Below are 24,413 nucleotides of genomic sequence, written 5' to 3'. Positions count from 1 at the left end.
GAGCGGATGGAGGCAGCATCCTGCAAATGTACGAGTCTGGAGGCTTTACTGATGGCGCCTCTGCCGTTCTTGCCAACTCGGTACTCTACAAGCCCTGTGGTGGTGGCAGCCCTGAGAGTGTGAGGGCAATGGAGGCAACATATGAGACTGGAGGGGGCATTAGTGTGGTCACCGATCTGTGACAATCACCGGTTTGTCCTGGGGGTGGGGGCTGGATGGAGGCTTCACGGTATGGCAGCGGGTAGGGATTGAGAGGTTTGGGGATCTATTCGTCCTGGAGGGCTTCCCTACCCTGGAGGCATTAGAGGAGGAGTTTGATTTGCCGGGTGGGACGGGTTTCGGTACCTTCAAGTGCGGGACTTTGTACGGAGACAGGTCCCAAGCTTTACTCGCCTCCCCCTGAGGGGACTACAGGATAAAGTGCTGTCAAAACAGGGATTGGAGGTGGGAAGGTTTCGGACATTTACAGGGAATTGTTAGTGGGAAGGGGCCCCTATCAGAGAGATGAAGAAGAAGTGGGAAGAGGAGCTGGGAGGGGAGCTGGAAACTGAACTGTGGGAAAAAGCCTTGAAAAGGGTAAATACTTCCTCGTACTGTGCTAGACTTAGCTTGATTCAGTTCAAGGTGGTCCACAGGGCCCACATGACGATAGCTCGGATGAGTAGGTTCTTCGAAGAGGTCGAGGACAGATGTGGGCGGTATGGGGGTAGCCCGGCCACCATGTTCATATGTTTAGGGCATGTCCGAACCTGAGGGAATTCTGGCAGGGATTTACAGGTGTTATGTCGGAAGTCCTCAAACTCCGAGTCCAGAATTAGCAATATTTGGGGTGTCGGAAGATATGGGGCAAAGGTGGGGGAGGGAGGTCAATGTCCTGGCCTTCTCCTCTCTGGTGGCCCGGAGACGGATCTTGCTGAGATGGAGGGACTCGAAGCCCCCAAAATCAGGAGTGTGGGTCAGCGATATGGTAGAGTTTCTCAGTCTGGAAAAAAATCAAGTTTGCTCTGAGAGGATCAATACAGGGATTCGCCCGGAGTTCCGTTCATCGATTTCTTTAACAGAAACTGAATGTCAGCAGTAAGGGGGGAAAGGGAAAAAGTGGGGGGGGGGGGGGGGGGGGGGGGGGGGGGGGGGGAGAGGAAAATAGGAGACATGGTAATGTTAAATAAGGACAGGGAATTTAGTATACAGGTAATTGGGGATAGGGCGGGAGAAGAGGGGTACGTGGTCTATTGTTTGTTGTTTATTTTAGGAGGTATTTTGTACGTCGGCCCACGCAGTTGTTTTAGAAATGTCAATATGTTAAATTGTGAAAATTACAAATGCTTCAATAAAATATTTTCCAAATAAAAACAACCATTCTTAGACCTTGTGCCGGGATTCCATCAATGTCTGCGAGCAGAAGGCAGAGGTCGACATTGCGCTTGTGAGCACACACATACACGATCCATTGATAAGCAGTTTGTGTGGAAACATTTTCTACTTCGAGCAAGTAGATAATACTCATGTAATCGCATGTAATCCAGAGGCCATGGGCACGGTGTTTCAAGGAAAGACTTCAGGAGCAAATCTGAGTTAAAGCCATATTCCACTCTAAGACTTGAATTATCCGTACAGGCCGGTTGTCTCCTCTGGGGAGTGAGAGTTATCATTCCACCACTACTAAAAAAATGTGCATTAAATCATTTACAGAAAGGCTACTGTGTTATTGTTTTTTTTAAATTTAGATTACCTAATTATTTTTTTCTATTAAGGGGCAATTTAGCGTGGCCAATCCACCTACTCTGCACATTTTTGGGTTGTGGGGGTGAAACCCACGCAGACACAGGGAGAATATGCAAACTCCACACGGACAGTGACCCAGAGCCGGGATCGAACCTGGGACCTCAGCGCCGTGAGGCGGTTGTGCTAACCACTAGGCCACCGTGCTGCCCTACTGTGTTATTGTAAGGGTGAAAGAGATAGCCAGGAGCTATTTTTGGTGGCTGGGACGAGGTGCCGATATTGAGGAGAAGGCAGGAATGTGTTTGTCTTGCGCAAAAGTGCAGAACCTGTTGCCATTAACCCTATTAAACCCATGAGAATGGCCAGCAGAGGCCTGGCAATAGGTGCATGTTGATTTTGTCAGACAGTTTGAAGGGCGTATGTTTCTCATTCTTGTCGATGTTCATTTGAAATTACCTGAAGTTGCCATCATGAAGTCAACATAAACGGAGAAAACAATTGAGAGATTGGGTGAAATGTTTAGTGGATTCAGTTACCCTGAATAACGCACGAGTGATAATGGGCCACAGTTCGTATCTCAACAGTTCATAAACTACTTGAAGGAGAACGATGAAATATTTGTTGAAAGTAACTAGAGAACAAGGTTCATTGTCTAAACGTGTGAGTCAATTCCTGCTCATGTACAGGAATACTGCGCCCTGAACAATCCAAGTTTTTCCAGCATTGCTAACAATTAAACGACAACTGGCAGCACGGTGGCACAGTGCTTAACCCTGCTGCCTACGGCGCTGAGGACCCGGGTTCGATCCCGGGTCACTGTCCGTGTGGAGTTTGCAGATTCTCCCTATGTCTGCGTGGATTTAACCCCCACAACCCAACAATGTGCAGGTTAGGTGGAGTGGCCACACTAAATTTCTCCTTAATTGGAAAAAAATAATTGGATATTCTAAATTTTAAAAAATAGTTAAACGTCAACTTCACACAGCACAGATTCTCCCCATGTGTGTGTGGGTCTTACCACACAACCCAAAAATATGTGCAGGTGAATTTGCCACACTAAATTACCCCTTGATTGAAAAAAAAACAATTGGATACTCTAAATTTTAAAAAAACGACACAAAGCATTTGATTTGCAAAAACTACCCAAGACAAAAGAAACTTTTGAGAAAAAGCAGCAAGTTTAGGTCATTAGGTCAAGGTGAACTGCCATGTTTTTGCCAGGATCAAGAGGTTCTGGCAAGAAACTATAACACAAGTGAAAAGTGGATACCTGCCACCAATTTAGCATAGACAGGACTGGTAACCTACACAGTGTACACAAACCCAAGACAAGATAATGCAGAGAAAATAAATCTTTGGTGAAAAGAACCAAGAGACAGAACCAATAGAGTCCAACCTGACGCTAATGGGACCAATTGGGGAAAGCAGTACCTCAGTTGAGATCCAGACACCGAGTCAACCTCAGAACACTATGTCGACTCTGGTTAAGGCGATTGTGGAACACATCCAAACCAAGTCAAAGACACTAGAATTTGCAGCAAGTGCTAAAAGGCAGGCACCTGGGCTTCGCTGACAACCACACAGAATGGCAACCTCCGAAGTGTCTGATGCATTGACTGTTGATGTTGATTGATTGTTCATGGTTCTAATTGGTAGTTAATTTTATCCTGGGTGCGATCTAATGGAAGTGTCATTTCAGGTGCGTTTGGCTGGGAGCTTCACCCTGGCTCTGTCGGCAATTTCCTCACCCCTATCTAACCACACTTAGAATTTTTCCCATAACTGGGGAGCTGAACTTGCTGGCCAGACCGGCACCTCCGAGATTGGGCCATTTTGAAAGTGTGCGTTGATCTCTGGGTGAGCTTGAGGGTCTCCCACACAACCCCCATCCATGGGTAATGTCACCCCCTCAGACACATGGGCAGTACCCCCCTCCCAAGTGATGAAGAAACCCCATTATGGGGTTGCTGAGGGCCCCCCCTTTTCAGGCCTTCCCATGCCCCATTTTGGGGGGCCCCTTTTCAGGACCTCCATCCATCACCCCCCCCCCCCCCCCCCCCCCCCCCACATCCTTCATGCTACCGGATGCCCCCTCATACCTACCCTTCAATCCCCCCACCCTTCATACCCCCTCATCCCTCTTTCCATGGGCATGGCACCCCTCAGACACTGACCATGGCAGCGCCTCTGCCAGCCTGGCAGTGTCACCTTGGCAGTAACAAGGTGCCAGCCAAGCAGCACCAAGGTGCCAGAGGGAGAGGTGGGGTTCACCCTGCCCTGTCCCTGACCACCCAAGGACTTTCAATGGTCTGGGTGACACCCCCCACCCCCTTGTGCCGTTCTGCCTCAACCATGTTTGTGTAGACCAGTACTAATCGCCTCCCGCCTGGGGACACTCTGGGGAGGCTGGTAGATGCCAGGAGCCTGTTAGATCCAGTGTCAGCATGGTTAAACGGGTTCTTAAACCCACTTAACCATACGAGACTGGGTCCCGTCCATTGTAGGCGGCAACCGGAGTGCAATGCCTCGTGAGATTTGGTTAGATCTCATGAGACAGAGTGGCTGTTGGGAAGCCCGAAGGCAGCCTCTTCTGGCATATATCGGCCGCGTTGCATCCCGTTTAGGAGCAACACGGCCAATAGATCGTGCCCACTGTTTGTTGTGTCAGGGACCTTTGATTTAAAGGAGGACAATGGTCTGTTATCATGGTTTTTTTAAATGTTTCCTCACTAGCAGCCTTGCAGTGGAACAGGGGCAATTTAAGAGACCGATCACATGACTCGGCCACTTGCCCTGGCAAAGTAACATACCCTGTAGTGTTAATATCTTCTTTATAAAGCTAATTGTTTGTTTGAACGTCTGACTTGATTTTTAAATCACCACAGCTTTGCTTCCTAAAGAAAAAGAATCAAATGGAAAAGTGTATATTTTCTAGCTAATTATTGCCGCTGGTGGATTTGCTTGCTGGTCTGACAATTTGCAACCAAGCCTTATCAGTACTATTCTGTAATGGGCACCCAATCTAGAAAGCAGATTTGGCCATCTATCCCTTTGAGCATAGTTGGCAACCCAGTGAGAAAAATTATAAAAACATACAATTTTCTCATGCAACAAAAACATAGGAAAAATCAATTTAGAACAAAAGAACTAGGAGCAGGAATAGGCCATCTGGCCCCTCGAGCCTGCTCCGCCATTCAATGAGATCATGGCTGATCTTTTGTGGACTCAGCTCCACTTTCCGGCCCGAACACTACAACCCTTAATGCCTTTATTCCTCAAAAAACTATCTATCTCTATCTTGAAAACATTTAATGAAGGAGCCACAACTGCTTCACTGGGCAAGGAATTCCATAGATTCACAACCCTTTGGGTGAAGAAGTTCCTCCTAAACTCAGTCCTAAAGTTCCTCCTAAACTCAGTCCTAAAGTTCCTCCTAAACTCAGTCCTAAAGTTCCTCCTAAACTCAGTCCTTTGTAGGCATTAGCCTGAGATTATTACTTGCGCGATTATTACCAAGTTGCTTATGTTCAAAAAGACCTGGCCTATTTTGTTAAGAATGAAAATTGCTGAGTTTGCCAAATAACAGATATTATTATCTGGCATCTGGGACCTTTATCTACAAACTGAATGTAATTCGGAAATAGAAATCATGCTTTGTAGCACGGTAGAGAATAGATTTTTCGGAACAACTCACTGACAGTGCAAGTTATCCCTTTCTCAAAATTTATTACCACACTTCTTTGAAGCTATGTAAGCATCCAAACTAAAGGAAAACAAACCAATGAGCAACAATGATACAACACAGGCCTTTTGAGACTTCTGCTACTATATTGATTATGCAGAATATAAAGAGTTAGTTGTTAACCATTTTTCATTTAATATAATTTCAGTCTGCTAATTCAGTATTAGCTTCAAAATTGTTCCTTTCATTGGGATTTGCATTTTCAATTTTTAAGCTTCTTTCATATTTGGAATTTTTTTTAAATCCAAGAACAATATGCTTGGGTATTCATTTATGCAATATATTCAGCAAAAAAACTTGTGTCCTACTGGCTACATTAGTGTGAAGTAAATTATCTTCTCTTGAATGTGCTACCTGACATCAAGGAATCTTTGAGTGCACTAGATGCAGCAACGGCTCTAGCAAAACCCCAGCTGTGCAACTGAAGACTTGTGCTCTAAAACTAGCTGTGTCTCTAGCCAAGATGTTCCAACACTGGCATTTATCCAGTGAAATGGAAAGATGCCCATGTGTCACCTGAGCGCACCAAACTATACAAATCTAATATGACCAATTACTGCCCCATCAGTCTATTCTGAAGTTAAGAAACTAGTAAGCAGACCGTTGATAATTAGAGGTCAAATGGTAGCCTGTGTTTACTTAATAGAGAGATGGAGAAAGCTGAAATCTTGTACATTGGAGAATAGCTGGACCACTGAGAACAAATCAAAATGAATTCCAGTGAGCTGTGGAATGCTTGTTTGGATCCAAATGAAGAAGTCAACAAACCCTCAAGATCTCAAAGTATAAGGGAACTATTGGGTTGAATTAGGAAGAAAAATGGGAACTCGATTTATGTTCCAAGTCTTAAACTGTGATGCTTAGTTAGTAGCACTTGCTTTGTTTATTTTTTTTTCATATAAAGTGAGGTTTGTTTTTATTTTGTGGCATAATTTATCAGTCAATCAATTGACTTTTGAATTTCTCTTTAAACATTAATGGTATCTAAAGAGATTGTTACATATTTCAGTGCTATATTATCCTGATTTCATTACACTTTGAACTGTGCATAAGAATATTCATTCTTTGATGTTTTCATGATTTATTATTCTTTCAATTGCAGGTTTTCCTTTGCTATAGTGGGAATTAATATCACTGACCTTTCATATACTCTGCTAGTGAGTGGGGCATTGAAAACCCATTTGTATAATGTTGCCCCTGAAGCACCATCACTTTCTGACTTCCACAAAATCTTCTGTAAGTAGGTTCTATACATTGATTCAACAAAAGATATTTGAGTCTTATTGGAATATAGTTGTTTCTGACATAAATGTCTTAATGCTCATTAATGTTGCTTGCAAATTTTGTAAGGGTGTGAGTAATATCTTTCTGTTCAGTTGTCACATGGAGCTCAAGTCTGGATATGCAAAGTCTGGGAACATGTGCCTGTATATAGAAATTCAAATGTAGAATTAGCTATCACTTGCAAAATGCATTAGTATTTAGCATGCTAGAAAATTTCAGCTTGCCTTTTTAAATTACACAAGCTTTTCTATGCTGTCAGCATATCAATCCCTTTGCAGCTTGGAAGCTTCATAAGTTATCATGCTCTGATTTTATTTTTGGGATATAACTACTAATTTAATTGTATCATTAAAATTGTTTGCTGATCTTTGTGCATTTTTCCTGCAAGATGGAGAAATTTCAAAATCTGTTTTTTCTGTGTTCTATACAGGCTACCTGATGCAGCAATTTCACAAATTCTGGATTGAAGAGGATCCTCTTGACATAATGGAATTTAATCGTGTTCGGGAAAAGTTTCACCAACAGATTATAAAGCAGCTTCAGAACCCAGACATGACCCTGTGTCCCCGTTTTGCGGCCTCGGAAAATCTAATGAATCTATAAATCTTCATCTTGCCATAAGCCACATCACTGCCTCACCTCTATATTTGTGTGTGAACTGATTTTAAGAAACTGAAGTAAAATCACAGCCTTGATCACAGCCAGCATATTTGATGACCATGGTGACTGTATGCATGCTTTGTTTTAAGTATAACAGTTCTCTATTTGGTGCAATTAAAAGAACTACACATGCTGTACATTCACATGAACACTGGAGGTATTCTCCATAGACAGTTGCTCATATTGCGGCAGTATGGAGTGTTACATTCTAATCAATGGAAGAGTCTTCTCTATTTTTTTATTTTTTCCATACATCAGCACTGATAAGCTGTACTTTGTTGTGCTTTGTAATGCTGTAGTCTGTAGATCTGTAATGTCCATTAGTTTAAAAGTTTTATCATGATCTTAACACAATTACAGGCATTAATTACTATGGAAGAATGTATTTTGATCAAAAGAATAGTGCTTTTTCAAAACCATACACACAAATGCCATTTTATGGGATTTAACTATATATTTGGTAATTTTAACAACCCATTAAATATGGGTGGCTAAATGTACTATATGATTGTACTTTGGCTTTAACTGTAGATTAAGTAGAGCAAATATCTTCTATTTTGACAGATTTGCTTTGGAACTTCCGTGACAAACTGTCTGTCATATATCCAGAGAATTATTTCATCTCAACATAGTATGTATTCTATAGTTTTGCTTTGATTAATATTATTAATCTTATTTATTAAAATTTGGAATAAAAATTATTTGGCATACACGTGTGCAGTGGCACGCACACATTTGACATTTGGCTTGAAGTACTTTTCAGGGCTGGTATATAGGAAACTTTGTGATTCATTACACCAGTGCCATATCTAATCTTCAAATCTGATGTCTGATTGCAGAATGGATAAAAAGTAAATTTTTAGCATTGTTATCCTTATTGTAACATACATATGTAAACAAAGATATATGTTGCTTAAAAAGCAATAGTTGGACACTGATAGTTAAAGCATCGGGAAGTTCCTTAAAGGGGCATCAGCTACATAGAAATGTATTTATTTCCAAAAAATATATATTAAATTATACAGTACATGTTCAAATATATCTTCTCACCTGTGCATACCATATTAAAAGTGATGCATGTATTTTCTTCTTCCCCCACCAAACAAGCCCTTTATTAGTTGAGGTGATTGACATTAAATTGCCTTCGGTGTTGTTTTCAAGCAACCTATAGACACTTCATTTTTCCCTCATATACTCATCCGTGATAATACTAAATACAAGATTCTTAATGCAATACCAATGACTATTATTTGTTGCTTCCCTTTCCCCACCTTCCCAGTCACCAAAAGTTGAAATGTAAGATTTTACTGGAGCATACACCTGTATTAAAATCCAATCAGATCGTAATGTAATGATAGGAGTCTCCAAATTATGTTTAAAAGTTGTGTTTTTGGAATTATGCTTTTTATTTGCCGACAGTATATTAGTCAGAGCCAGTGTATTAATATTGTATTGTATGGTTAGAGTACTAATGTCATATAAATAAGGAACAGAGCATTAATTTTGCTTTAATCAATTATCTCATCAAATTTCTTCTGTCGGCAGTCAACAAATTTCACAACTTCTGCATGTCTCAGTTTTTATTTACCTGAATTTAAATCTGTCTCTCCTCTGCCATTATTAAAACACCTAAAGAGAAGGATCTACAAAGTTTCTATTGTATTAAACAAATAAGAAAATTTGCACCCTGATGTTTCTATTTCTCATACTTTATTGTTTGTTAGAAATATACATGCTGCTTTAATACCAAGGAAAGCTAGAATATCTGATTAAAGAAAGTAAAACAGTGTTATTATAGCAAAGATAATATGATGTGCTAAGTGAGCAAGATATTATCCACTCTAATTTCAGAAATAAAGTTGCTCATTTTGGTGTCACTTTAGAATTAAGATTTAACTGAGCGTGGCTGAGAAGGTATTCTGAATGAAACTTCTTGCATAAAGTTAATGTGAACTTGTGCTTTAAACATTGCAGTTATTATTCTAGCTAGTTCAACTTGTTGCACATGTTAATTAATTTTTATAACTAAACACCTCAGACTGGAAAACGTGGAAATAAAATCAGTAAAATATTATTTCTCATTTATATTAAGATTGAGATAGAAGCACATCATTTTTTAAGCTTCCATGTTCTTGAACCTGGTATCAAAGTTTATTTAAGGGCGGCACAGTGGCGCAGTGGGTTAGCCGTGCAGCCTCACGGCGCCAAGGTCCCAGGTTCGATCCCGGCCCTGGGTCACTGTCCGTGTGGAGTTTGCACATTCTCCCTGTGTTTGCGTGGGTTTCACCCCCACAACCCAAAGATGTGCAGGGTAGGTGGATTGGCCACGCTAAATTGCCCCTTAATTGGGAAAAATGAATTGGGTACTCTAAATTTATGTTAAAAAAAAAAGTTTATTTAATTCTTTGCAGACTTTACAACTCTAATGGTACTTCTGCAAAACGGGGGGGGGGGGGGGGGGGGGGGGGGGGGGGGGGGGGGGGGGAGGAGAAGGAGAAGAGAGAGAGAGACCTTCAACCAGAAATGGAAATTTGGGAAACTGCAAGATGGAAAAGTTTTAAAGTCAACAATATAATTTGAACTTGTTCGTTTGCCAGCATGTCAGCCAAGTTTGGATAGGGTACCTGGTTTAGACGTGCCCAATTTTACTCTCCATTGAGTTCAATGGAAGAAAATCAAGCTGGGTGTAAAGTGAGCTGTCAGTATGAACCCACATGTTTTCCACTGGGCATGTTTAAGTAAAAATCGTCTCCACTTCTCAAGAGAGAACCGTTTAAATTAATTTCCATTAAAACCAATGGAACAATTGCTTGAAATTTGTGGTTTCTGTTCCTAATATCCTATTAACATTAACCTGTATTACTTTTAAGCAACTAAATGTTGAGGATTTGATTTTCAGTAAATGTAAAAGGCAGAGTTCATTGTACTTCAAAAAGTCTTATCATGTGCATAAAGTAAAACACTTTGTCTTTGATTTTTAAAAAAACAATTTCTCTTGAATTTGGAGAACAATCACATTTTAGTAATTAAATTAACTAACTTTAACTATTAGTCTAATTAAACAAATTGTTATAGAAAAAATGTTGAATAATGTGTTGACAACTTGAAGTGTTTGCATAATTAACTGAATAGTTGTTGGATATGATGTAGAACAAGTGGTGTAACCTTTGAAGTATTAAAATCACGGTTTAAATTTGGTTCGTTAGTTCTTGTCCTGGGCAGTCTTTATTTCAAGTTGAGCTCTGCAGCATTTAATGACAGCAATATAGCAGATAATACCAAATTTGTGTGCATTTAAAGTAGGTCAAGTATATCATTCTTTAATGCATCATTTTGGTAATTAAACAAATATACTTTTCACCCAGTATCCCTTTCAAAATCTTGAATTATCACCTTTGCTTCAGGAGATGATAGTGGACTTGGTCTCCACAGCATCTGATTGAAAAATCGAGCTGGGTGTGATGTGAGCCCACAGGTTTCCCATTGGATGGGTTAAATTAAAATCATCCCCAATTGTCAGAAGAAAGACTACTGTTTAAATTAACTTACTGATAAGTTATGTATAAGTTTGAACTTTGTACTGTTGTGTGAATGCTTAAGAACTTGCATAATATTCAAATCTGTGTTTTCTCAAAAATGAAAAATATATATGTATTGTTTTTGAATCCTGCTGAAACTCACATTAATCTTTCATAACAGGCATTTCTCTATTACCCTAGGAGTCAAATACCTTTAATCTTCAGTTCATATTATCTCATGTCTTTTAGAATATTTTAAAGTCCAGCATTAATTGTAAATATGAATTACATTAAGACCTCATTAAAGTATTTACACTTAGAATATTTCCCTGTTCCTGTGAGCCTTTTAAAAGCCTACAAACCTGCTGTGTTACTTCAACTGGAAGAAAGAGAATGGTTTTATACTCTTATTCACAGCCAGTGTGTCGTCCAGTTGATAACATTTTCCCCTTTGAGTGAAAAGATTAATCAAAATGTTTTTATAAAATAATTCAGGCTGACATTCCAATGCAGTAATGAAGAAATGTTTCTTTATTAAAGATGGCGTCCTTCAGAAAATCCATAAGCTGTCTGTTCCAGTGGTTCACATGGATTGGTTGGGTGGATTCTATGATTAAATATTAGGACACTATTTAAAGAAAAATAGGAATTCCTATCAATATTTCTCTCTCAACACTTTAAAAAAAACTATGTAATTATTATTCATCACATTTTGCGTACAAGATGGTTTGTCTATGTAATAATCACTAAGATTTTATGGGGAACTGAAAGATTATGCAAATTCAAGTTATTTTTTCTTCCCTTTTACCTCTTCTCCTACCTTTCTGCAATAAAAATAAATCTGTTGAAACCTGCAATGGATAAATAAAAGCCTAAGTATCAGTTGACAATCCAATGGAATTCAATGTTGCAATCAAACTACCTCTGAAAAATGTTAGACCATATTTACAGCTACTTCAGTAACACGATGAAATTAATATAAATGTTTAGTCCAATAAATACATAGCAATTTGGAGGATGTTGTGAAGTTTAAGAGTGTGGATTTGAAAAATCAACAGATTTGTCTATGTTTAGGAATTCTCAACCAAGTACTAATGGTAGAGGAAACACATTTTAATGTAAAAAGATGTAGTTGCTACAATATCAATTTAAAATAGTTGATGTTCGGAAATTATGACTTTAGTCATGACATTTAACCTAATTTTGTTGATTAAACCAGTCATTGAGAAAATATGTACTGCATAGCTAAAATAGAATGATATAACTTGACACAATATTAAGTGGTGGAAATTATTGTATGCTTAACATAATTTCCTGACATAATTGTGAATAAATGCTACTACCTTTAGTGAGTCTTCATATGTACAAAAATTAAACTTTCTGCAATACATTTTTGCTTTTTTATTGTTAAAAATTAAGGGTAGTGTTTGTTTCAGCCAAATAGTAAAATATGATGGAATGCAAATCCAGCAATTTTTGATGTGTATTCTTTCACCATCTTGTAGAAGCCTACAATCTTACAGAGCTTAACCATCTTGCCCCAACAGAACAGTCTAATATTAATATCATGCTAACTGCACATTTAATTTTTTTGCATTTTTCATCTTTTTGGGGGATGTCCGAAGGATAGAACATTACAGCGCAGTACGGGCCCTTCGGCCCTCGATGTTGCGCCGACCTGTGAAAGTATGTCCGATAATCTATCTGCTCACTGTAACAAAATACATTTCTGAGACATGTTTTAATCTCTCCAGTGCTGTGATTTTCAAGAATTTACGCAAAACAGGTTTTCATGTAAATTTCAATATGAAAGAAAGGATAAATGTTTATTTATCACAAAACCCTAAAATGAAACAAACACTCACTCCCCAATCATACAGACGCACAGAAGGTTTTTTAAAGATATAACGTACATTTTGGCAAAGTGATCTTTTGACAAAGTGTCATCTAGACTGAACCTTAGCTCCCTTCTTCCTCCACAGATGCTGTCAGGCCTGCTGAGATTGTCTAGTATTTCTGTTTTTGTTTCAGATTCCAGCATCCGCAGTAATTTGCTCTTATCTCTTTCCTTGCGGTCTTTTCTTCAGTTTAACTGGCTTCTCGCTTTCAAAATAAGTTGGTTGTTGAGTGTTTACAAAAATGTCAGTCAGTCAGTCATAAAGTGTCTTTCATCAAACTGTCTCCCTGTCTTGTAACCATGGTGTCAGCTTTCAATTGTTGGCACCTCAACCTTTTGCCCATGAATAGCATGTGAAGCAATCATAACATATTGAATGTTTCCAGCTATCATGAGTGCCATTGTTAACTGTGGACCTCTTGGTCTGACTCCTTAATTCAGTGTTTTGAATCTTCTTTTTGTGCCAATAAAATAATTCTATACCCAACTTGGAAAGTTTTATATTTCTCATCCCCCTTCTTTAATTTGTGATACTAAAAGTTGGTTCTGATAAGTTTGATTGGTCTGGAGCTTCCCAAGCCAACTTGGAACATCTGTATATTCATTATTCGAGTTGATAATGCAATTTTATTGAAAATAAAAGTATTGATTTCTGTCTTCCAGACCCTCCAACAGGCAATTTTTCTTTTTTTTTTATCTCTAAGCATTGCCTCTGGATCCTCCTTTCCATTCTCTCTAACCTGATGCTACAGTTGCTTGTTCATCTTAAATGGAAAGCTAACTCTCTATGACTAACTTTTCTCCTCCATCTCCAATCCCAATCATGATGGTAAAGAACTTGCCTCCATTCATTGGCATTGGGTTAAAGTTGGTTGCTCCCATAATCAGATGTTGGAGCCCGCTATTTGGAATCAGCATTTGACCAGTCCTTTTGATGTTAATTAGGGGGCCTTGCAGCATTCATGGCTAGCATGTGGTCCAGCTAGCCTGTGTTTCTTAAAGGCAGCCTGCTGCTCTTGAAAGTGAGCTGCAGTCATATTAAGGAAGCTGCTGCTGTCTTTCTGCAGTAAGTGGCTGGAAAGAGGACATCAAATGGCAAATAGAACAATACCCAAGAGAGAGAGGACTATCAAGCTGGGATAAAACAAAGACTTTTTTTTATGGGTAAAAGGAAATGATAAGGATTCAACTGCAGTGAGGACTTTTAATATGCTGATTAGCCATGGAACAGGGTGAACAGATATTGACCTAAGTGAATAAGAATAGGGAATAGAATTGCACCAGTTAAAGATACAGAGGGTGAGGGTTCAAAGGGAGAAATACCAATGAATGTCGCACTTGCATGCTAAAAGGGAATGTCAACAAGAGGGACTTGTAAGAGAAGTTGTTAAAGAAGATGAGATCAAAAGCAAAAAACTGTAGTTGGTCCTATATGGAGAAGAAGAAGTAATGGATGGAAATGATCACAGCCACAACCAGCTGAAAACTGAACTCTCTCCAAAAACAAGCTTTTGCCTGGAGACTGTTTAAATCCTGGGTGTTTCCTATTTTAAACCAGAATAAAATTCCCAAAAGAAAGATACAGATCATGTGTGGTAATTATTGCTGGATTTGGCTCATAGTATTAAAATCTCTGGGGTGTTGTTTTGGGAAGGTATTTTCTCGGAGTTTAGAAAAGAAGAGAGGTTTTAAACTATCAGTTTAATATATTGTGTGTAGTCATTGTTAAGTGTAATTTCTGTTCTGTATTTTTGCCTTTTTTGTATGTTTTATAATGTAATAAATGTTATGTGGATTATTACAACATGACTGGAACTTTATTGGGTTTCATCTCTTTCCTCACATTATACCAAATTACAAAATAAATAGTTAACTAGTTAAGTTTCTCTTCAGGGATTTCGAATACCCTTGCATTTAACATCAACAGGGTTCTTAACAGAACTCCGAAGTTCTCATATGTGTGCCCGAAGTCAACAACAGGAGGCCATATTTCCATAGTAGCCCAGGAGGCCCTTAAGGATCACCCTCAAATGGAAATGGGAGCAAATACTTCACTTTGGCACTGCTCCGATACTGACAATGTATACTTCTTAAAGGGTGCATTGAGTTAGGATCAGCATATAGTGAGTAACCAAAGATAAGTGGGATGCCACTTATATAAGTTTGTTTCCTAAGCTCCCAGAGAGCAAGGTTGCAGCCAGTTATGTCACAGGGGTCCATAATGATGACTTTGATAGGGTGGCATATAAAAGAACACTATGTGCATTCCTGCCAGAGAGCCTGTTGTAATTGTAGAAGAGTGTGGTGGGCTTCATGTGGAACTGGGAGACTAGCCTTTCCTGTATGGAAGTGCTAGCTAACTCCATGACATGGCTTGTGGTTCCATCTATGATGCACATCTATGGGTGAGGTCTCAACTTATTTAACAGCAGAGGTGGAAGACACCTAACATAATAGTGTGACTGTGGAAGTTCAGACGGGGTCATGAGATCCTTCTTATAGTCATGAAGCCAGACTTAATTGTGGTGCGCAAACCTACTGTCCTCTGGATGCTATCACTGGTGTTCTCATCACTATCTCTTTTTGCAGTGTCCTTGCTGTCAGCAAATCAACCTAGACTACTGCAGATCATGTTGAGGTGGTGTAGTCCTAAACTGGGACCTCAAAGTCCAGGGGTGTTTGAGAGCATCCTGCAAGGTATCCAGTCTCCAAGTGAAAGTAAAAGTCTTCATGATGCAGCCATTGGGTTAGCATTGTAGGAGCACTATGCCAGGCAAAGGAACCCACACGATGGGCACTAAGGAGCTGTAAAAGGATATGTCATTCATTTTTATTTGTATTGTTGGATAACCCTTTTGTGATAAGGGTTTTTGGCGGTGACTTTCAGTCCAAGTTTCTGGCTAAGGGGAAATTGTGATGGGTGTCACAAATGGATGTGAAACCAGGGAAGTGTGGAGTAATAGTGATAATGGGGATGATATCCTAAGGGAAGCAGAGACTCAATGGATACTCATGGGCATCCAATCCAGAACAAAGGGGCCCGAGTTGCCTGCACGCAAGAGACAATCGCTCCACAAGAACACGGCTGCCAGAGAGCTCAGCTCCCCCAGTATATCCTGACGCCATGAGCCCCACATCCTGCTCTCCCCCCCCCCCCCCCGAGAATGAAAGCTGTTCTGTTACTTCGAAACGTTGTGGACCGCTTGCTCACCACCATAAAGCCGGGTTTATTTCCCTCTTATACTGTCTCATGTCACATTCTAACCCTAAACAAGAGATTGACATTGGCAGTGACCCTGACATTCAGAGCTGAACGTAACCCAGCAGTTCTTCGACACCAAAAGCAGACGCTCCGAGGCCGAACACCACCGAGCAGTCCAAGCACTGCCCTTTTGCCAGGACTGGACTGCCCTTTTGCCAGGACTGACTCCGCTTTCTATTTGTCTTCAAGATGGCGCCGGTGACGTCATGTCCGTTCTGAGTTGGCGCTTCCTGTCCCGTCACCATGGTATTTTGAGCTCAGCTGATTGAAGTGAGTACCTGTCGGAATATCAAATACCACCTCAGTTTTAACCATATGATTAATTTTTATAATGTATGCACCACTTCACCAACGTAAAGCATGCTGAACGGGAAATAAGGGCGTGGATCAGTGTCTGTTATGGGCAAGGTTTGGGCTGCGGATAGATGCTGCGGGTAAAATCTCCTGGGTTAAAGCTGATGCAGATATGAGGAATGAACCGAGCTCAGAGTAAGAACAGCTCACCCGCTCCGGTGAAAGTGCATTGCTGAAGGAATTAGTGTGTCCCCAGCTCGCTTGGATCATTTATTGTTCCACAAATGTTGCGTTCGGTGCACAGAGGGGTAAAAAGGTCTAGTTTTGTCGGTGCTTTTCATCCTGTCCAGGGCAACAATTTGAGGAATAGGATGTCAATGCACTCATTGTCACGTTACTTCAGATTCTCTAGCCCAGCTTTTGTAAAGACATTTAAACAATTACATTTTTCTATCGTTTAGTCGTATTTAAATGGAGTTGATCAATGTTAGTGAGTGGTATACATCGCCAGAAAAAAATAAAGCTACCTTAGTTGATCTTTCTTAATTTCACTTATGTGGATAGCTTGAATCAGTATCTTGATTGAGTAGCATATTTTGGGGGGCCGGATAGTTTCAGTTGGCTGGACGGCTGGTTCATAATGTGGAGCAATGGCAACAGCGCGAATCCCCGTAATGACTGAGGTTATTCATGAAGGCAAAAGAGAATACACTGGAAAATCTCTGCAGGCCTGGAGATGGGGAGCAGCAAAGGAGAGAAAGGGTAAGGCGAGTGGGGATAAGATAGGGGGAAATATATATCTAAAGAAAGCGAAGAAAGAAATATAAGGAAAAAAACAGTTAAAATGGCGGTAAATAACAGGATTGGTTAGCTTGCCATTCTATCATTCAGACTCTGTAATGTACATGCAGCTTTGGGATATCTCCTGGACTGTGTTGAAGTCTTTTTTTTAAATGCAGCACGGTAGTGTGTTGTTCCTCGTGTCTTAATAAAGCTCGTAGTCTCAAAGTTGGAGAAGGTGCTTTATTGTGAATTTGTTCTCTCTTCAGAACTTAACTTACGGCTACCTCAAATGCTGCCTGTCTGTGTCCTGCTACGAGTTCTGCCTTCCATGAAGTGTGTCGTCACTTCCTGTCCCTGTGTATATATAGCTCTCCCGTGCGCCCTCTAGTGCTTGCTGAGTTGTATTGCATCTACTCAGATCTACAATCACCACATCCCCCCTTTATCCTTTACATATTTTCTGTACATCGTTAAAGAAAATTGTACAAAACAGTTACTTATGATATGTGTATCTATACAAGTGATGGTGCTATTGCATATTTTACAAAGCCAATTTATATTTATGAGTCCAATCTTAATAAAAACATTTATGAGTCCAAACTTGATGAATTTGTTCACTGAGTTTTTCTCTTTTGTTGTTGTTGACGTGGTGATATTGATATTGCAACTCCGTTGTGAATGTTGTCGGTGTTCTTGTTATTTTAAGTAACCAATACTTCATCCCATGGTGTTTACATGGTCGAACCACTGATGTTGACTGACATGGACTTTTTTCTGTGCTTGTGGTATCGATTTAGTATGTCATCTGCCTTGAAAGCTGGTGTGCTTGCTTGTTCTGGAGCAAATGTGAGTTTGTGCGATTCATTGTCATCCCATGGCATGTTTGTAGTCTTGTCATTGTTTTGCAGTGTGCTGTGGCATTGTCCTTCATGTGCAGAGTTGTACCATGTTGTACAAGTCGTTGTTTCATTGCTGTTGTTTCTGTCGTTTATGTCTTTGTTGTTTTCGTTGCCGTTCTTGTTGCTGTTATTGTCGTTTCTGTCTTTGTTGTTGTCGCTATCTTTTTAATGCTTCTTGTTGATTTTGTTGTTCTTCTTGTAGTTTTTGTCGTTGTGCTTGTAGTTTTTGTTGGTGCTGTTGTTGTTCTTGTTTCTGCAGTGCTTCTTGCGATTTTTGTTGTTCTTGTCGCGCTTCATGTTGCTTTTGTTCTTGCTGTTGTTCTCGTTTCTGCTGTGCTTCTTTTGGCTTTTGTTTTTCTTATTATGCTCAATGAGTGTCCCGTGTGGATAATTTGAGTCATTGTCACAGTTATTGGTGCGAGTGTCCTTTGTGGAATCTGTTGCATTGAACGTTTCATCTCGAGAATGGTGAGACTGATCTGATGTTGCATTGATGCTGGTGACATCAGTCATTTGTGGTGGATTTCATTCCTCGTCTTTGCTTCCTTTGTGCTCCTCTTCTGGAGTCAAATTCTTCACGATTTCATTTGACGCGGTCTCTCTGGACTCTTGGCGCTCCTCTTCTGGAGTCAATATCTTCATGATTTCTGTTGATGTGGTCTCACAGGACTCTTGGTGCTCCTCTTCTGGAGTCAAAATCTGCATGGTTTCTATTGGCGTGGTCTCTCTGGACTCTTGGGTGGCCCTACTCTGTGCTTCTGTTGAGACAAGCTGAGAACTGTCAGTCTCGCTGTAATCCTGTACCTCCTGTATGTCGAGTGTGATCACCTTGTCACTGTTTTTGCATGCAGTGGGTAGATGTACATTGTCTTCTTGTTTATGTGAGCTTGGTAGACTTTCATAGTCTGCTTGCGGTTGCTCAGATACGGCGGGTTGACCTTCATGGTCTTGTTCATGCATGGTGTTCGCCAGGGAGTGTTTGCTTGCTTCCCTTTTGGAGTCTTTCATCACTCTCACTGTGGAGCCTGTCATCGCTCTCTCTGTGGAGTCTTTCTGTGCTCTCTGTGTGGCGTCGTCTTCGTCTTGGGTATTGCTGTCATCCAATGTATCGACGATCTGCCATGGCACCATGGTGTTGGATTCATCTACCACGAGTAGATTCGTGTTGAGCTTTGTGACCGTGTCGCTGATGCTGTGATCAGCATATCCGAATAACTCAGCCATGTCTGAGTAGTATTCTTCGAAAACCAAATCATCGTGGTTGGATTCATCTCCCACGAGTAGATTCGTGTTGAGCTTTGCGACCGTGTCGCTGATGCTGTGATCAGCATATCCGAATAACTCAGCCATGTCTGAGTAGTATTCTTCGAAAAACAAATCATCTTTTCTTGTTTCGGATTTCTTTTTGTTCTCTTCACTTTGGGTGGTGCAGACTGCTTTTTCCAGGGTGTTGTGCGAGTTGTTTTCAACTGCTGGTTTAAGTTCAGGCGCTTTTTTGTCTTCTGAGGCAAGAAAGTTTGGTTTTACCACTTTAAGTATCCTGTTTTCAATTTTCGGGCATTTCCCTTTTAAGTAGGCGTGGTCCGGATGCTCAGACGTCATGACGCTTGTGACGTCATGCGTAGGAATCAATTGCGCATGCGCAAATCGGCCTTCCTGTACTGTGCGGTTTTGTATCCACTGCGCATGCGCGGCTTGCGCATGCGCATAACGATCCGCGACCAAAACGTTTTGTGACTGCACCTGCGCGGCTTGCACATGCGCATAACAATAAACGGGTGATTGTAACTGCGCATGCGTGGCTTCCGTTTCCTGCGCATGCGCAGACGTAGTTTTTTGTTCTTTTGAAACTGTAAAATGTGCTCCGACGCCATTTTATCGCGGATTTCAGCATTTTTTCTTTCTGAAAGTTGTAAGTTACCTTTCCCTTTCGATCTGGACTGGATTTCAGCGTTTTGGCTTTGTGAAAAATTGAAGTTATTTCTTCTTTTTGATCTGTACTTTTCACTCGCGATTTCTTGACTGAAGCCTTTCTGTTTGTAGAGTTTTGCATCACTCAGTCTCTGTGCAGTTTGGCCTCTGAGCATACCGTGCTGTTCAAATTCCTTACAATACTCTTCAAATTTGTTTAGTATTGTTTGTAAGTTGTTGCTGTCTTCATCTTTTGAGTATTTAAATCCATCATATACTTTCCTAGCTTCATGTCCTGCGATGAGCATTGCTATTTTAATTTTGTCTGAGGCTGCTGCTACATCATTAGCTATGATATAAAAATCGAACATTTGTTTAAACATTTTCCAGACATTTCTTACATTGCCAGTCATGTCCAGCTGAGGTGGGGTTCCAAGCCACATCCTCGAATAAGCGATGTCTTCCCAAGTCGAATGTCCAGTAGGAGATTTCCATGCCATTTTGTTCTTTCTGTATCTGCAGCTGAGTTGTCCTGTAGTAAGCGCCTGAAGCCACTCTTGGTACCATGTGTTGTTCCTCGTGTCTTAATAAAGCTCGTAGTCTCAAAGTTGGAGAAGATGCTTTATTGTGAATTCGTTCTCTCTTCAGAACTTAACTTACGGCTACCTCAAATGCTGCCTGCCTGTGTCTGTGTCCTGCTACGAGTTCTGCCTTCCATGAAATGTGTCGTCACTTCCTGTCCCTGTGTATATATAGCTCTCCTGTGCTCCCTCTAGTGCTTGCTCAGTTGTATTGCATCTACTCAGATCTACAATCACCACAGGTACCATTGTGGATAGCACAATCGCTTCACAGCTCCAAGGTCCCAGGTTCGATTCCGGCTTGGGTCACTGTCTGTGCGGAGGTCTGCACATCCTCCCCGTGTGTGCGTGGGTTTCCTCTGGGTGCTCCGGTTTCCTCCCACAGTCCAAAGATGTGCGGGTTAGGTGGATTGGCCATGATAAATTGCCCTTAGTGTCCAAATTGCCCTTAGTGTTGGGTGGGGTTACTGAGTTATGGGGATAGGGTGGAGGTGTTGACCTTGGGTAGGGTGCTCTTTCCAAGAGCCGGTGCAGGCTCGATGGGCCAAATGGCCTCCTTCTGCACTGTAAATTCTATGTAAAAAATAAAATAAAATGGAATGAAAACAAAGGGGTTGAGGGGGTAGAGCTAATGATCTGAAGTTGTTGAATTCGATGTTGAGACCGGAAGGCTGAACCGTGGCTAACAGGAAGATGAGGTGCTGTTCCCCCAATTTATCCCCCCTCTCCTTACCTTTTCTCCCCTTTGCTTCTCCCCTTCCCCTCTACATCTGTCACAGCTTACCCTTTGATTTTAGTTTCTCTGCTGGTTGGCCTTTCACACCTTTTATTCTGTCTGTGGACTGCCATTAGCATTCTTTTCCCTGCGCTTCTGTGGCTATGACTCATCTTTTCTTCCCTCACTCCACATTATAAATATCTCCCATTTTCTATATCTTTTAGCTTTGACAAAGGGTCATCTGGACTCGAAACGTTAGCTCTTTTCTCTCCCTACAAATGCTGCCAGACCTGCTGAGATTTTCCAGCATTTTGTCTTTTGGTTTCAGATTCCAGCATCCGCAGTAATTTACTTTTATACGGTGTTATTCATGAAGATCCCACCTCCTCAAACTTGTTCCTCACCTGAGGTATGGTGACCCTCAGGTTAAATCACCACCAGTCACACAAAGGGGAGAGAGCAGCCTCTGCGACTGTGGTGACATTTTTCTATAAATATCTGAGCTGTTCTAATTTGTATTTTCAATGATTTAAAGTCAGTTATGTCAATTGAGTTGGCAAGGCACAATTCTTTTTGATGAAACTTTAATTTATTGCAAAAATATCAGCGAAAAAAAGAGTTGTATAAATTTCAACTAGAGTTTATTAATTGCTCTTTTTTGGTATATCAACATGATGTGGAATGATTTATTTGTAAGAGAATTGTAATTAGAGAAAATATTCATTTTAATTAGTGTCATTCCGGTGGAAATATATTAACTATTTTTTTTAAAGTGTTATTCAGAGTTGTGCTTGTATTGCAAAAAGATCATAGAGTCATACAGTACAGAAGAGGTCCTTCGGCCTGCACCAACAAAGCTACACTAAATCCACTCCACTGATGCCACTTTCTCCATAAATCATGGGGAAAGTTGCATAGCATTAGGATAAAGTTAACAAATATGTCATCCTTTTATCTTACTCTGCTTGGTTCCTCACATTTAAGATTTTAATTTGAGTCTGTCTGGCATTACACTTGCTTTAAGAACCAAGTTGACCATCGTCTGTGTGGAGTTTGTACGTTCTACCTGTGTCTGCGTGGGATTCCTCTAGATGCTCCGGTTTCCTCCCACAGTCCAAAGATTTGCAGGTTAGGTGGATTGGCAGTGCTAAATTTTCCCTTAGTGTCCAAAGATGTGTAGGCTAGGTGGGATTACAGGAATAGGGCAGGGGAGTGGTCTAGGTAGGATACTCTTTCAGTGGGTCAGGCCGAATGGCCTCCTTCTGCACTGTACGGATTCTTTGATTCTGTGAAACTGTATAATTATTGCTTTTTCCAAATAAGCCCTATGTCAATTATATTATTTTGAATAGATCATAGAATTATAGAATTTACAGTGCAGAAAGAGGCCATTCGGCCCATCGAGTCTGCACCGGCTCTTGGAAAGAGCACCCTACCCAAGGTCAACACCTCCACCCTATCCCCATAACCCAGTAACCCCACCCAACACTAAGGGCAATGTTCGACACTAAGGGCAATTTATCATGGCCAATCCACCTAACCTGCACATCTTTGGACTGTGGGAGGAAACTGGAGCACCCGGAGGAAACCAACGCACACACGGGAAGGATGTGCAGACTCCGCACAGACAGTGACCCAAGCCGCACTCAAACCTGGGACCCTGGAGCTGTGAAGCAATTGTGCTAACCACAATGCTACCGTGCTGCCCCCAAATAGCTCCCTACTTCTGAAAAAGTCTGTTTTATACGTTGGTTTGGATCAATGGAATTGATCAGGGCAGAGAAAAATTAGGAAAAAAAAGTATTTCCTCCGGAATTACTCGCCACCAAATGATTTACCTGAACTACAAAATGTTCAACAATATAGCTTCTAAATTTTCATAAATTAGCATCATATTTTGGGGTATTTATAACACCAGATATGGCATGATCAATATCCTGGGGGTTACCATTGATCAGAAACAGAACTGGAATAGCCATATTAATACTGTGGCTAACAGGGCAGGGCAAAGGCTAGGAATCCTATGGCGAGTAACTCACCTCCTAACTCCCCAAAGCCTGTCCACCATCTATAAGGCACAAGTAAAGAGTATAATAGAATACTCTCCACTTGCCTGGATGAGTGCAGCTCCAACAACGCTAAAGAAGCTTGACACAAACCAGGAAAAAGCAGCCCGCTTGATCGCTCCCCCTTCCACAAACATTCAGACCCTCCACCGACAAACAGTGGCAGCCCTGTGTACCATCTAGAAGATATACTGCAGTAACTCGCCAAGGTTCCTTAGACAGCACCTTCCAAACCCACGGCCGCTACCATCTAGAAGGACAAGAGCAACAGATACCTGGGAACCCCACCACCTGGACGTTTTCCTCTAAGTCACTCACCACCCTGACTTGGAAATATATAGCGGTTCCTTCACTGTCACTGGGTCAAAATTCTGGAACTTCCTCCCTAACAGCACAGTGGATGTACCTACACCTCGGGGATTGCAATGGTTCAAGAAGATAACTCGCCACCACCTTCTGAAGGGCAACTAGGAATGGGCAATAAATGCTGGCCTAACCAGCAACGCCCACATCCCGTCAAGTAATTTCAAAAAAAATTATGCACCTTTTATCCACTTAACATTCGTTCCTGCTGAATGGTTTCATAGATTGAATACCTGTTGCCAATCCAATGAAACACTAAACTTAGAGGAAGTATTGGTCAGCCAATGGTGTTTTTCATGAAATAATCCAAGAAATATGTTCAAAGATTTCTAGATGATTGCCTTTTATTGTACTGGAAAATGCTGCATCATACTAACATTAGATTTTTAAATATTCCCATAGATCATTACATTCATCTAAATTCGTATTCATACCATGCAGAATACTTTTTAAATATATTTTTATTTTTCCTTTTAGATTCACTCAGGGCTCAGCTTCTACTCTTTCCAGATCTCTTTCTGAGGCACGGAGATGTGAGTGGTCCAACAGTACTTAATTCTCTGACTTCTCCTTCCTTTTAGGACGTGCCAGATATTTATATACTGTAATAGCTGATTGTGTTGGCATGGAAACACATCCACGTGAAGAAACAATTATCAGTGTGCCACACACTAACTAAAGAAAGGAGAAAAAGGTTTGATTTTTTTTTA

The 24,413-nt window shown here is 40.8% G+C and overlaps 2 protein-coding genes and 1 long non-coding RNA gene across 7 annotated transcripts in view; 2 read left to right on the top strand and 1 right to left on the bottom strand.

The window, feature by feature from the left end:
• Window positions 1-9,693, top strand: part of elmod1 (ELMO/CED-12 domain containing 1) — a 54,217-nt gene extending 44,524 nt beyond the window's left edge. For all 3 annotated transcript variants that reach the window (XM_038818368.1, XM_038818369.1, XM_038818367.1), the window contains 2 exons: window positions 6,570-6,703; window positions 7,182-9,693. In XM_038818368.1, coding sequence (XP_038674296.1) covers window positions 6,570-6,703; window positions 7,182-7,354 — 307 coding nt within the window. In that variant the 3' untranslated portion in view covers window positions 7,355-9,693. The remainder of the gene's footprint in view (window positions 1-6,569; window positions 6,704-7,181) is intronic.
• A 1,762-nt stretch (window positions 9,694-11,455) lies between these two features.
• Window positions 11,456-24,413, bottom strand: part of LOC119977451 — a 45,620-nt gene continuing 32,662 nt past the window's right edge. The window contains exon 4 of one of the 2 annotated variants that reach the window (XR_005463198.1): window positions 11,456-11,536. This is a non-coding gene — a long non-coding RNA (uncharacterized LOC119977451). Of the gene's footprint in view, window positions 11,537-24,244; window positions 24,379-24,413 lie in introns of those variants that run through there. The other variant, XR_005463197.1, reaches the window with a different exon arrangement.
• The window catches only part of kbtbd3 (kelch repeat and BTB (POZ) domain containing 3), a 33,737-nt gene continuing 25,593 nt past the window's right edge, over window positions 16,270-24,413 (top strand). For both annotated transcript variants that reach the window (XM_038818365.1, XM_038818364.1), the window contains exons 1-2: window positions 16,270-16,358; window positions 24,285-24,397. The gene's annotated coding sequence lies outside the window, so the exon portion shown is untranslated. The remainder of the gene's footprint in view (window positions 16,359-24,284; window positions 24,398-24,413) is intronic.

This window comes from Scyliorhinus canicula, chromosome 14 (assembly GCF_902713615.1).
Source record: "Scyliorhinus canicula chromosome 14, sScyCan1.1, whole genome shotgun sequence".
NCBI lineage: Eukaryota > Metazoa > Chordata > Chondrichthyes > Carcharhiniformes > Scyliorhinidae > Scyliorhinus > Scyliorhinus canicula.
The sequence above is the reverse complement of the archived record's forward strand: the minus strand, read 5'-3'. Positions and strand labels throughout refer to the sequence as shown.